The following is a 14,785-nucleotide window of genomic DNA, read 5'->3' as shown; positions in this document are numbered from 1 at the left end:
CAGTCTGGCAGATGCAGCGGGCCTTTAAGTGACAATCTGAGGGAGAGAAGCTTCCGCGGAAGCCTGTTGCTGGACGCCGTAGAGAAATCCCGGGCTGCCCTCTAGCGCCCAATTGTGGAACTGCAGAAGGGCCGGCCGCGAGGGCTCGAGTTGCTCGGGACCCAGCACTGGCTCCGCCCCGCCAACCCCCAGTCTCCGACACGCCTCGCAGTAGAGGCTCCAAAGCGTTCGACTCTAGTTAATGCTCGCGTCTGAGAATCCGGAAGCACGTCATAAGCACGCGTCACGGGGGCGGGAGTCAGCTGAGCTGCCTGGGCGAGGTTGTGATCACCTGGGATCGGCTAAGGGGAGCCTCCAATCTCTTGGGACTAGAGCTGGGGCGCAAAACTGCAACAGATTCTAGTGGGGGGGTTCTAGTGGTTCGATCTTCTGGTCCTATACAGCGAAAGCGAAAAGGGCCTCAGAATTTTTAAAAGGTTTTCGGGATCTGTCAGACTCAGGGGAGTCACATTTTGCAAATCCAGAACGACGGGGGTCCCACTTGTGACCCCCAGGCCCTAGACCAGAGGCCCAGAGCTCGGATACTATGGCGTCCATCCTGGATGAGTACGAGGACTCATTGTCCCGCTCGGCTGTCTTGCAGACTGGTTGCCCTAGCGTGGGCATCCCCCATTCTGGTAAGTAAGAGGCCGCCACTGCCCCTTTCAGTTCCGCTAGCGTTTGCAGGGGAGGCCGGCTCAAGAGCTTGGGGCGTGCATACAGGATCTAAGCCCCAGGCCTCTCTTGTCACGCGTCAAAGTTTGAAAGAGCCACGGGAGCAGCCGCGTGATCTAGGCCCTACCACCAAGGTCCTTCAAAAGAGGGAACTAGGCTCAGATAAGGAAGTACTTGCCTGCCAGGCTGCAGTTTGGCTTTTGGGAGAACTGAAAATAGGTTCCAGGCTTCTCCGAGAGTCTGGCTCCGTGTTTTGTTTTTCCCACCAGACTTTTCTGGGGGAAGCAGAGAGGGCGGGAATGAGTACAGGACATGGTGGGATGTCAATGTTTAGAAGGAGCTTCGATCCTAAATGGAACTTTTGTCACTGAACAGGAACGATTGGAGATAGTCTGGCTACAGTTTAGAGTGTAGGTGTCAGTTTTAAGGAGCGTGGTGCAGAGTTGGCACGGTATTGGCAACAGTATTGCAGCTGACTAGTGAGAAGACAGCTGCAGTCCGCAGAACTCTCCCCATATCTTGGAGACTCACTGAGCCATGTTACTGTGTGGACAGGGAGGAAGGGACAACTTTACTTCTCTTGGGGTTGGTGGGCTAAGGGTCAGTGAGGGAGAATTCCCACACCACCTCCCCCACACCAAACCATCCCCCATTACCCCTGGGAACAAGCATATCACGATACAGCCTCATCTCAGAGAACTAATTCCTCACTACTGTCACAAGGGTTAGAAGAGCCCAGTACCCATACTGTAAGACACCCAGAAAATTAGTGTCGAGCTCTTCATTAACCATGGGCAGGAATATATTTGGGGAGTAGAAGAGTGTCAGGTAACACTGTTGTTTCTTATGGTTTTTCTGGACTGCCCCAACCCGCTTTCTGTGGATGCCACAATTTTTTTCTTCACTGCAAACCTACAGGGTACGTAAATGCCCAGCTGGAGAAGGAAGTGCCTATCTTCACCAAGCAGCGGATTGACTTCACGCCGCCAGAGCGCATCACCAGTCTTGTTGTTTGCTGTAATCAGCTGTGCATGAGCCTGGGCAAGGATACACTGCTCCGGTAATACACGTGGGACTTGTAGCTGACTGGGGTCCTTCTCCACAGCTGGCAAGTGAAACAGTAGATGTTCGGGAGATACCCTGTTCCTTCCCAAAGAGAACCAAGCTAGTGGTTGAAGACAGATTCCAGCTACACATTCAGATTATCAGCTAATGGTCTTGAACAAGTCAGCTAATCTTTCTGGTTTTTGCACAGTTAAAGGAGGTCTCAGTCTCCAGAGTTAGCCACACAGATCATTGGAATCCTGGAATATATCTACTAGCTGACAAGTGTTGACAGAATTGTTTATCATGTGGGATAAGCCATCTGGAATAAAACAGTCAGACCTTTATCTCACAAAGACAAATTGCAGAAAGAGCGGTTGTTAAGTAGTGCTGAAGAGTGGCTCAGTGATAGAGTACCTGGCATTCCTGAGGTCCTGGGTTTGATTCCCAGCACTGCAAAATGGAATGCTGTAAAGATTGGGAGAGTGCTTATGGAGCATACAGGGTCCTTGATTAGATAGATACTCAGCATAGCTGAGATGGGGTATGCTGGTGCACATCTGTAATCAAAATACTTGGGAGGTTGAGGCAGGGGGATCTGAAGTTCAAGGACATCCTTGGCTGCATAGTGAATTTGAGGCCAGCCTGGGCTATGTGAGACTCTGTTTCAAACAAACAGACTTCAGTGTGTGGCGTGTGCTTGTAGGCACTAGGGAGGCTGATGAAGGATATTGGGGAGCTTGTTCTGGGCTGCATAGTGAGACCCTCTCTCAGAAAACCAAAGAATAAACACACAACAAACCCCTTATACATCAATAAGATAACAATTTAGAGTAAAGGGCTGGGCAAACAATACACACAAGCAGGGCACCCAGAAAGAACTTCAGGGATAGGGTCAGCCAGTAAAGTGCTTGCTTTATAAGTATGGGAACTCATATAAAAAGCTGCACTTGGTAGTGTGTGCAAATATGTAAACTCAGCCCTGAAGTAGATCAGAGAGGTGAATGCTGGGAGCTTGCAGGACAGCAGTATGACCAAATTGGTAAGCTCCAGATTCAGTGAGAGACCCTGTCTTAAAAAATAAAATGCATTGGACTTTGGTTCCTAGCACCCACATTGAGAATCTCATAACTGCCTATAACTCCAGGTTGAGGGAATCCAGTGCCCTCTTCTGACCTCTGTGAGTGCCCGTACACACACACATGATTATGTAAAATGATTTTTTTAAAGATTTATTTATTATGTATACAGTGTTCTGCCTACATGTGTGCCTGCAGGTCAGAGAGGGCACAGATCTCATTACAGATGGTTGTGAGCCACCATGTGGTTGCTGGGAATTGAACTCAGGACCTCTGGAAGAGCAGGCAGTGCTCTTATCCTCTGAGCCTTCTCTCCAGCACCATAAAATGAATTTTATTTATTACACATTATATATTTATTTATTATACACTATTCTAGGTGTGGGGGCACACACCTTTTATCCTAGCATTGGAATTAAGGACAGTTGTGAATTGAACCTGGGTCCTCAGCAAGATTAAGTGCTGTTAACCCTTGAGCCGCCTCTTATATATATAACATATATATGAGAGAGAGAGAGAGAGAGAGAGAGAGAGAGAGAGAGAGAGGGGGTTTCTCTGTGAAGTCGTCCTGGCTGCCCTGGAACTCGATGTCTCCAGGCTGGCCTCGAACATGGAGATCTGCCTATTTCTACCCTCAGGTCCTGGGATTAAAGGTGTGTGCCACCACTGCTTGGCTTAACATATATTTTTAAAATTTTAAGTTATATTCACTAGTTGATTTGTTTCCTACTTCTAACATGTGGGACCCAGGGGTCAAACTTGGGCATCAGGCAAGCACTTTTACCTGCTAAATCATTTCACCAGCCCCAGAAATTAAAAAAAAAAAAATTTAAATGTCATTAATTTATTTACCTATTGTGTTGTGGGGTTAGGGTATGCATATACCATAGTGAACATGTGGAGGCCAAAGGACAGCCTTCTAACATGTCAGTCCTAGAGTTCAAATTCATATAATCAGAACTGGCAGTAAATGCCCTTACCCATTGGGCCGTCTCACTGGTCCTTGAAAATAATTTTAACCTCTGAGCAAAAGGAATTAAAATAGGTCAGGGATGGTGGCACACACCTTTAATCTCTTCACTTGAAAGGCAGAGGCAGGTAGGTAGATCCCAGAGTTCAAGCCAAGCCTGGTCTACAGAGTGAGTTCTAGGACAGCCAAAGCTTCAATAGAGAAACACTCAAAAATACAAAAAAGTAAAATTAGAAATAAAAATCAGTTAAAATAGGACTAAGGTGCTTTAGTCATTTATTTGAACCAAGATCTCTGCTCACACTGGGAAAGCACTGCCACGCAGCTACGTCTCCATCACAGATCTCAGGTACAGAATTACAGGTGTGTGCCGCCACGCCCAGCACCAAGAGGTGTTACTAAAACCCATCCGGTTGGTAAATTCAAATCCAGTAAAAAGTAGTGCTGGCAGAGCTGCAGGGAAATGAGAAGACTGCCATGCCTGACGCACTTGAGGTCCTAGCCTTTATTTCCAGCATCTTAAGTGCTATAAAAAAACCAAACAACTGCCACGTATGGTGACACAGCAGCAAATTGCCATCATCTTTTGAACGGTAAGCTGGTGCCATGAGCGTGTATATATAGTGGTTAGTACTCTGTGTTGTGAAAAGGTAAGCTGGCAGTGTCTTAGAAGTTAAAACATCTGGACTAGTAAACTGACTTAACTGGGTATGTATGTGCACATGAACTCAAGTCTCACACATACACACACACACACACACACACACACACACACACACACACACGAAAACGTGTGCACAATTCAATTAATTTTTTTTTCCTGGTTTTTCAAGACAGGGTTTCTCTGTGGCTTTGGAGCCTGTCCTGGAACTAGCTCTTGTAGACCAGGCTGGTCTTGAACTCACAGAGATCCGCCTGCCTCTGCCTCCCGAGTGCTGGGATTAAAGGTGTGCGCCACCACCGCCTGGCTCAATTATTTTTATAATAAAGAAAACCAAAAAAACTAGCCAGGCAGTGGGCCTTTAATCAGGAGGCAGAGGCAGGCAGATCTTTGAGTTTGAGGGCAACCTGGTCTACAGAGCAAATTCCAGGGCAGCCAGGGTACACAGAGAAACCTTATCTCAAAAACAAACAAACAAAAAAATTACCTAACAGTGCATGATGGCATATGCATATAATCCTAGCATTTAGTAAGGCCAGAGAGTCTCAGATAGGCTAGCCTGGGTTACACAGTAAGACCCTGATTCAAGAAACAAGAGGAAAATAAAAGTATTCTTTAAAAATAAATCTATAAATTAGATTCAGTCATAATTTGAATGGATATGAATAAAAAGAAAAATAGCTATTTGAAGGGGTACTGACTCATAAATATTGGTCATACCATTATTTGTGGTAAGAAAAAGTTCCCTGAGCTAAATGCCCATTTACAAGGAAATAGTGGCTAAATTATAATTCAGCTATAAAGTGGAATGCCATGCAATTATTTAAAACAATGAGAGCCGGAAACATAGGTAAGCCAGTAAAGGTGCTTGCTGCCAATGCTTACAACCTGACTTCAATCCTAGGACCTGTGTACGTGGTAGAAGGCAAGAACTGACTCCACAGGTTGCCCTCTGACTTCCACATGTATGCAGGAGTGTGCATATACACCTCCCCCACACTAAATAAATTAATGCAATAAAAAAATTAAAAGGTAGGGACTGGAGAGAGGGCTCAGCAGTTAAGAGCACTGACTGTTCTTCCAGAGGACCTGGGTTCAACTCTCGGTACCCACATGGCAGCTCACAACTGTCTGTAACTCTAGTTGCAGGGGATCTTGTTACCTTCACCCCAATGCATATAAAATAAAGGTCAAATAAATTATATTAAGAAAATTAAAAGGTTAAGTGCAGGGTTTGGTGCCTGGTGCTTAGAAAGTGCTGAGTATTCTTAAGTAGGATTCTGTATACAGTTTATAGTTCTTGAGATTTGTAAAAAAAATTTTTGGCCCAGATGATTTCCAGTGGTCTGGGGTGCAGGCTTCAAAAGCTGGGCGTTGGTGGCGCACGCCTTTAATCCCAGCACTCGGGAGGCAGAGACAGGCGGATCTCTGTGAGTTTGAGGCCAGCCTGGTCTCCAGAGCGAGTGCCAGGATAGGCTCCAAAGCTACACAGAGAAACCCTGTCTCGGGGGGAAAAAAAAAAAAAAAGATTTTTTTTTTTGTGTTGGAGAGATAGAAGGCTTGGTGGTTAAGAGTCTCACTGCTCCTCCAGAGAACCTGAGTTTGATTCATGACCTCATGACAGACAGCTCACAACCACCTGTAACTCTAGCTTCAGGAATCTAATTCCTTCTGGCCTCTGCAGGCACCTGCACACATATGACATTTGTTCTCATAGATACATATACATAAATAAAAACAAATTGCTGGGCAGTGGTGGCACATGCCTTTATTCCCCGCACTCAGGAGGCAGAGGTAAGTGGGTCTTTGTGAGTTCGAAGCCAGCCTGGTCTACAGAATGAGTTCCAGGACAGCCAGGGCTACACAGAGAAACCTTGTCTCGAAAAACAAACAAACAATTTTGTGTCTACTCATAGCCTTAGACTTTCAAATCTGTGATCTTAAAAGGAACTTCCTAGGTGCAGGAGGTTGGCTCAGTAGTTAAGAGCACTTAGCATTCATGCAGAGGACCTGGGTTAGATTCCCAGCACTCACATGGCAGCTCACAGCTGTCTGTAACTCCAGTTCCAGGGGATCTTCTGACTCCCATGGGTTCCAGCATACACTTACATGCATTCATGCATAACACATACACATTAAACATTGTAAATATTTTAAGAAGGGGGATTTCCCTTCTTGAAAGTGATACTTTGACTCTTGCCCTTATAGCATTGACTTAGGCAAATCAAGTGATCCCAACCGTGTGGAGCTGGGGCGCAAGGATGATGCCAAAGTTCACAAGATGTTCCTGGACCATACTGGTAAGTGTGTTGGAGATGGAGGAGGGTTCCTGTGAGAGTTCACACCTGGATGGGTGGGGTCTGAACAGGGAGCAAGACACAGTATCTACTCAGGGGCCATTTTCCATCCACTCCAGGCTCTCACCTGTTGGTTGCTCTGAGTAGCGCCGAGGTCCTCTATATGAACCGTAATGGACAGAAGGTCCGGCCACTGACACGCTGGAAGGGACAGCTGGTGGAGAGTGTAGGCTGGAACAAAGCACTGGGCAACGAGAGTAGCACTGGCCCCATCCTGGTCGGCACAGCTCAAGGACAGATCTTTGAAGCAGAGCTCTCAGCTAGCGAAGGTGGCCTCTTTGGCCAGGCCCCAGATCTCTACTTCCGTCCCCTGTATGTGTTAAATGAAGAAGGGGGCCCAGCACCTGTCTGCTCCCTTGAGGCTGAACGTGGTCCTGATGGAAGAGGCTTTGTCATCGCCACCACTCGACAGCGCCTCTTCCAGTTCATAGGCCGAGCCGTAGAAGATGCTGAAGCCCAGGGCTTCTCGGGGCTCTTTGCTGCCTACACAGACCACCCACCCCCATTCCGTGAGTTTCCTAGCAATTTGGGGTATAGTGAGTTGGCTTTCTATACCCCCAAGTTACGTTCTGCGCCTCGTGCCTTCGCCTGGATGATGGGAGATGGTGTGCTGTATGGCTCCCTGGACTGCGGGCGCCCCGACTCCCTGCTGAGCGAGGAGCGAGTGTGGGAGTATCCAGCGGGGGTTGGTCCGGGGGCCAATCCACCCCTAGCCATCGTCTTGACCCAGTTTCATTTCCTGCTGCTGCTGGCAGACCGGGTGGAGGCCGTGTGTACACTGACGGGGCAGGTGGTGCTGCGGGATCACTTCCTGGAGAAGTTTGGACCCCTGAGGCACATGGTGAAGGACTCCTCCACTGGTCACCTATGGGCCTACACTGAGCGTGCCGTCTTCCGATACCATGTGCAGCGTGAGGCTCGCGATGTCTGGCGCACGTACCTGGACATGAACCGCTTTGACCTGGCCAAAGAGTATTGTCGAGAGCGGCCTGACTGCCTGGACACAGTCCTGGCCCGAGAGGCCGATTTCTGCTTTCGCCAGCATCGCTATCTGGAGAGTGCCCGCTGCTATGCTCTGACCCAGAGTTACTTTGAGGAGATTGCTCTCAAGTTTTTGGAGGCCCGGCAAGAAGAGGCGCTGGCCGAGTTTCTACAGCGGAAACTGGCTGGCTTGAAGCCAACTGAGCGTACCCAGGCCACACTGCTGACCACTTGGCTGACGGAGCTCTACCTTAGCCGGCTTGGTGCCCTGCAGGGTGACCCAGATGCTCTGAATCTCTACCGGGATACACGGGAGTGCTTCCGTACCTTTCTCAGTAGCCCTCGGCACAAGGAGTGGCTCTTTGCCAGCAGGGCCTCGATCCATGAGCTGCTCGCCAGTCATGGGGACACAGAGCATATGGTGTACTTTGCCGTGATCATGCAGGACTACGAACGGGTGGTGACGTACCACTGCCAGCACGAGGCCTACGAGGAGGCCCTGGCTGTACTTGCCCGCCACCGTGACCCCCAGCTCTTCTACAAATTCTCCCCCATCCTTATCCGACATATCCCTCGCCAGCTAGTAGATGCCTGGATTGAGATGGGCAGCCGACTGGATGCTCGGCAGCTCATCCCTGCCCTGGTGAACTATAGCCAGGGTGGCGAGGCACAGCAGGTGAGCCAGGCCATCCGCTATATGGAATTCTGTGTGAATGTGCTTGGCGAGACCGAGCAGGCCATTCACAACTACCTGCTGTCACTGTATGCCCGGGGCCAGCCAGGCTCACTGCTGGCCTACCTGGAGCAAGCTGGGGCCAGCCCTCACCGCGTGCATTATGACCTCAAATACGCACTTCGACTCTGTGCTGAGCACGGTCACCACCGAGCTTGTGTCCACGTCTACAAGGTGTTGGAGCTGTATGAGGAAGCTGTGGACCTGGCCCTGCAGGTAAATCTTGACCTCATCTGGGAGAGGGACCTGGGGAGTAGTAACGTAAAAAGGAAGAAAGGTTGGGGGTGGTAAGGTACTAGTGCTTGCTGGCTTCCCCGGCAGAGAAGTGCTGCAGTGTAGAGGTTGAAAACTCAAGACTGAAAGCTGAGTTTGAGGTGTGCTTGTTACCTGTAATCCTTACACTTGGGAGGTTAAGGCAGAAAGATCATGAGTCTGAGGCCAGTTTAGGCTACATAGTGAACACCTGTTTTGTTTTGTTTTTTTAAATTATCCTTTGATTTGTTTGTTTTTTGAGATACTATTTAACTGTGTAGTCTTGGCTGTCCTAGAACTCAATCTGTAGCCCAGGCTGGCCTCAAACTCACAGAGATTCACCTGCCTCTGCCTCCCAAGTGCTGGAATTAAAGTCATGCACCACCATCACCCAGCACACATTTGTGTTTTGCCTGCGTATGTCTGAGTGAGGATACCATATCCCCTGGAACTGAAATTACAGTCTTGAGCTGCCATGTGGGTGCTGGGAATTGAACCTTGGTCCTCTGGAAAAGCAGCCAGTGCTCTTAACCACTGAAGCCATCTCTCTATTGAGTCCCTGTCTTAAAAAAGGGGGGAGGGCATGGAGGAGAAGGAAAAAAAAACACTCTCTAGGACATCAGGGTTTGAACTCTGACTTTTCGTCTTGCTGTGTGATTTGGGGCTGGTTTCTGAGCCCATCTGTGCCTTAGATTATCCATTAGATGGTGATAACATCCAGCAAAGATGGCTCTGCAGGTGAAAGTTCTTACTGTACAAACCTCATCACCTGAGTTCCACCCACAGAGCCCATTGTAGAAGGAGAGAACTAACTGCCAGAAGTTGTCCTGTGACCCTCACACAGGCATTGTTCATGCCTACTCTCCCTCCATAATTATAATAAAAGAAAAAATTATAAAAGAATTCGTGAAGGTAATGGTAAGAGTATTTCTGTTTTCTTTTCTTTTGTAGACAAACCTATAGGTACAAATCTGTGTAGCCCTGGCTGTTCTGTAACTTGCTCTGTAGATCAGGCTGGCCTTAAACGCAGATCTGCTTCTCAATGCTGCAATTAAAGGTGTGGGCCACCGTCACCAGGGTAAAAGTATTTTTTACCTTATAATCTGAATTAGTACTGTATAAGTAATTCATGTGGCAGCTGATTACTGTGGCTACTTAGTGAGTTCTAGGCCAGCCTAGACTACGTGGTAAGCCACTGCTGTCTCAAAAAAAGAAAACAAATCAATCAACAGGGTCTGGAGAGATGGTTCACAGGTTAAGAGAAGTTGCTGCTCTTGCAGAGGACCTGGATTTAGTTCCCAGCACCCACATAGTGATTCACAACCTGCTATAATTCCAGTTCAAGGGATCTGATGGCCTCTTCTGGATGCCACAGGCACCAATAAATAAATAAACTAAAATAAACACTCCTGAGCATGTGGTGCCTGCTACACACATTATCAGAAGGAGAAGATGTTAACTTACAGCTCTCAGATCCTGAAAGATGGCAAGGAAGCAATAGTTACTTATTTGTTGGTGTGTGTGTGGGTGCGGAAGTGGGCGTGTGGAAGCTAGAGGAAGGCGTCTGCTGGCGTCATCCACCATGCTCTGCCTTATTACTTTGAGGCAGGGTCTCTCTCTGAACCTGGAGGTTCTGGGGTTTTTGTTTGTGTTTTAGATTTATTGTGTATACAATATTGTGTCTGCATGTATGCCTGCATGCCAGAAGAGGGCACCAGATCTCATTACAGATAGTTGTGAGCCACCATGTGGTTGCTGGGAATTGAACTCAGGTCCTCTGGAAGAGCAGCCAGTGCTCTTAAGTGCTGAGCCATCTTTCAAGCCCCCGAGGTTCTGGGTTTTGTCTACACTAATAGCCCTCAAACCCTATCAACCCTCCTGTCTCCATTCCCCACAACTCTGGGGTTACAGGTGTTTGTAAGACCAGGCCCAGTTTGTTATGTGGTTGCTGGGATCTGAACAGCCGTCTTCCCAGAGTCTCACTCTATAGGTATCGTTATGCACCCCAAACTGATGGAAATCACTGTGTAGCCCAGGCTGGCCTCAACCTGAGCCTTGACTCAGGATTTACAACAATGCAGCAAGAGCTCAAATAGTTCCCAATGTGACTTGTTTTGCTTTTTGAGGCAAGGTCTCCTATAGCCCAGGCTGGCTTCAAACTTGGCAGCATTCCTGTTTCTACCTCCTGAGTGATGGGGTATGGGTGTCAACAACATGCCTTGGCCATTACCAACTAATCCTTAAATTCACTAAAATTAGAGGCCTGCCACCAAAAATAGCCTTTTCATAATTATGATAGGGCAGACCAATATAGATTTCTGTTGTGCCTCTTGCTACCTGGGGTGCAGAGAATCCTGCCTATGCCCTCTCCTCAGGCCTGATTTGATGTGACCGTCTGTCTTTCCAGTAGTCTGATCCTATGTGGAGAGTGGCTTGACCCTGACACCCATGGTTTCTCCACAGGTAGATGTGGACCTGGCCAAGCAGTGTGCAGACTTGCCAGAAGAGGATGAGGAGCTGCGCAAGAAACTATGGCTCAAGATCGCTCGGCACGTGGTGCAGGAGGAGGAGGACGTGCAGACAGCTATGGCCTGCTTGGCCAGCTGCCCCTTGCTCAAGATTGAGGACGTGCTGCCTTTCTTTCCTGACTTTGTCACAATCGACCACTTCAAGGAGGCCATCTGCAGTTCACTTAAGGCCTACAACCACCACATCCAAGAGCTGCAGCGGGAGATGGAAGAAGCCACAGCCAGTGCCCAGCGTATCCGGCGAGACCTGCAGGAACTTCGGGGACGCTATGGCACTGTGGAACCTCAGGACAAATGCTCCACCTGTGACTTCCCTCTGCTCAACCGACCCTTTTACCTGTTCCTCTGTGGCCACATGTTTCACGCTGACTGTCTCCTGCAGGCTGTGAGGCCTGGCCTTCCTGCCTATAAGCAGGCCAGGCTTGAGGAGCTGCAGCGCAAGCTTGGGGCTGCGCCTCCTCCCACCAAAGGCTCTGGGAAGGCCAAAGAGGCCGAAGCTGGGGCTTCAGCTGGGGGGCCCAGCCGGGAACAGCTCAAGGCTGACCTAGATGAACTGGTGGCTGCTGAGTGTGTGTACTGTGGGGAGCTGATGATCCGCTCTATTGACCGGCCCTTCATTGACCCCCAGCACTATGAGGAGGAACACCTCAGCTGGCTGTAGGAGGGCTGTCCCCTTGGGTGGACGGGCAGGGATGTAGCTACCAGACCCTCCTGAGAAGGCCATACTGTGGTTGGTGTTCCGTCTTTGGGGTTGCTGGGCCTGTGATTGTGGGGTTGTGGGACCCAAACTGCCTGGCTTAGAGCAGCTCATCCCCCAGGCAGCCCGTGAGCCTGGAGAGGTCACATGATCCTTCTAACCTCCTGCATCTAATAGCTTCTTTGTTCTTGCCATGCCCTAAAGTGGTCACCCAGATGGAGTAGCATCCCTTCCTGTGTCACTCTAGCCTCTGGACCTCCAGCCCTCCCTCCTCTGTCTGAACTAGGTGTCCCCGGGGCACTTGTGGAGAAGGTGGCACTGAGGGTAGGCATGCTCATGTTGACTCTGGGGCTCCACTGTGGGGTGTCCTGAGGGCAGACCAAGGACAAGCGGATGTGGTGACAAGTGGAGAACATTAAATTGTCTGCACTACAGTGGTGACTCTAGACTTGATGGCTTTGTGTTGATGCTGAACCTGACGGGGCACGATGCCAAGAAGGGCTGGGATGCCACAAGAAGGCCTCCTGTGCTGAGTGTGGTGGTGCCCACCTTTAATCCCACATTCAGGAGGCAGAAACAGGCAGATCTGTATGCATTCAAGACCAGTCTGGTATACATTCTGAGTTCTGGGCCAGCCAAGTCTACATAATATGACCCTGTCTCAAAATTTAAAAAATAAAAATAAAAAAGACCTTCCTTGAAAGTCTATGCACATGGTCCTTCACCTTGGAGTGAGACAGGACAATCTTTCCGATTTTACTTGCTTGCTGGTTTCCCTCCCTCTGACTATAAATAAGGCTCAATTAGGGATTATCCCAAATCATAAAGCTGTTCTCCCCTCTGGCTGGCAGGTGGCACTGCTGCGCTCAGAATTCACCCAACTCTGGCACCTTGGGGCACTGATTTCTCACATTAGACATATTAATGCCTCATTTGTTATTCCCTTCCTCTTGTTGCAAGAATTTTCTAGGAGCCCCACCACCTGACCATGATTCTAAGCCCTTAATTATTTTTCAAAATGTTTTTATTAGCATGTTACTTATAATATATGGGTCCCTTAGGTCATAGTCATCACCTCTCCCGTTGCTTTCTCTTATCCCACCCACACTGATACCCTTCCTCTTCCTCACTAGTCCTTCCCTCTTTTACACTCATGTCTGCATTTGTGTGCAGGCATGCATATATTCGGGTGTGGTCATATGCCTGAGTCCCATTGAGTTCCATTAGGGAAGAGTACAGGAGCACAGTCACCTTACCAGTGTTTGCAACACTGAGGAAAACAAGGAACTTTGTCTTCCTCCCCCATCAACCCTCTTTGTTGTTTTTTGAGACAGGGTTTCAACAAAGCCCTGGCTGTCCTGGGACTCACTCTGAAGACCAGGGTGGTCTCAAACTCACCAAGATCCCACCTGCCTCTGCCTCCTGGGAATAAAGGTGTGCACCACCACCTCCTGGCTCCCCATCAATTAAGCATTAAACCCACAGGAAGGAATGGGACCCCATGCGCCCACCCTCCCCCAAGACAGTGTGAATGGACTGTGCCAGTCCTGGGCAGATCTTGTACCGGTGTGAGATGAGCAGTCGTCTGTCGCTGCTATGAGTTTGAGTGCCCAGAGGCAGTGTTCCACCCCGCCACCCCGTCGTCCTGCTTCCTTTTTGCCTCTTCTGCAGTGTTTCTTGGACCTTGCAGTGGGTGTAGCCTATAGGTGTCTCCTGTATGGCTTTAAGTCCAGAATTCTCTCCAGTGGCTCTTACACATTCTATATTCTGCTTATGCCTCTGACAGGTTGGATCTCTGCCAGCCTGGGCATGGCTTTGCTGTAGCCACTCTCAGGCGCTCTGTGGCATCCCATCTGTTTTCTTCTTATCTGGCTCCTGTGACTTTGCCTTACTCATCCCCAGACAGCACTTTCTTAGTTGGTGCCCAAAGCTATATCCTAGGACATCCTGGAGTCAAGCCTTCCAGAGACAGCCTTTGCCCTCTGGACAGGTGCATAGTACATTGTCTGGCTTGATGGATGGAACAAAGTGAGTGTTTCTGTCAGGTGCAGGAGGCCAGCTGATCTGGCTTACAAATGTTCCTTGTCTCCTCCAACCTAATGCTGTCTCGGAAATTTTTATCTAGTCCTTACTGGATCTGGTCCTGCCAAGTTCCCTAACCCCTAGAACAACATGACCTCCTATGGTCTCTGCCAGCTCAGTGACTCCCAAGGATCCTGTCTTCCAGAAGCAAGAGTGGGAGCAAGAGGGGAGAGGTGCCTGTGTGTCTAGCAGGCATCCTAATCCTATGTCTTCCTATCCAAGGAGGACCTGAGAGAATTGTGTCTCTTCCCTTGCCAGGCGCTGGTAGCACACGCCTTTAATCCCAGCACTGGGGAGGCAGAGGCAGGCGGATCTCTGTGAGTTCGAGACCAGTCTACAAGAGCTAGTTCCAGAACAGCCTTCAAAACCACAGAGAAACCCTGTCTCGAAAAACCAATAAATAAATAAATAAAAATAAAAAAGAAAGTTTCCCTGTTCCACACGGTCAGTAGGTATTGAGTATAGACCTTGTTTTCTCCACCCCCCAAACTGATTGCTTAAGTGTGGCTTAGTTGAAACAGCTTGGAACTGCTGTCTTTGTACATAATGGGTGCCTAATACATGTTAGTTAAACAAACACTGCCCTATTGCTCCCTTCTCCCAGAGGGTTTGGCCATAGCAGCCTGGGACGCCCCTACCCCTTCTGTCTTATCCTAAAGAGGCCCATCTGGTCCTAGGCTGCTTCCT

General features: G+C 48.9%; 1 protein-coding gene across 1 annotated transcript; it reads left to right on the top strand.

Moving 5' to 3' along the window:
- The first annotated feature begins 273 nt into the window (after window positions 1-273).
- Vps18 (VPS18 core subunit of CORVET and HOPS complexes) lies at window positions 274-12,457 on the top strand. Its single transcript, XM_027422170.2, has 5 exons — window positions 274-677; window positions 1,633-1,774; window positions 6,677-6,768; window positions 6,885-8,755; window positions 11,255-12,457. The coding sequence occupies exons 1-5, from the start codon at window positions 587-589 to the stop codon at window positions 11,978-11,980; spliced, it is 2,922 nt and encodes a 973-aa protein (XP_027277971.1). The 5' UTR covers window positions 274-586; the 3' UTR covers window positions 11,981-12,457.
- Window positions 12,458-14,785: the final 2,328 nt, after the last annotated feature.

The sequence above is a fragment of the Cricetulus griseus genome, chromosome 6 (assembly GCF_003668045.3).
Source record: "Cricetulus griseus strain 17A/GY chromosome 6, alternate assembly CriGri-PICRH-1.0, whole genome shotgun sequence".
Lineage (NCBI taxonomy): Eukaryota > Metazoa > Chordata > Mammalia > Rodentia > Cricetidae > Cricetulus > Cricetulus griseus.
The sequence above is the reverse complement of the archived record's forward strand: the minus strand, read 5'-3'. Positions and strand labels throughout refer to the sequence as shown.

Coding starts and splice junctions, on each gene's coding strand:
- Vps18 (XM_027422170.2), top strand. CDS start 587: ATGGCGTCCATCCTGGATGAGTACGAGGACTCATTGTCCCGCTCGGCT. Junction 678..1,632: donor CGTGGGCATCCCCCATTCTG/GTAAGTAAGAGG, acceptor GCAAACCTACAG/GGTACGTAAATGCCCAGCTG. Junction 6,769..6,884: donor GATGTTCCTGGACCATACTG/GTAAGTGTGTTG, acceptor CATCCACTCCAG/GCTCTCACCTGTTGGTTGCT.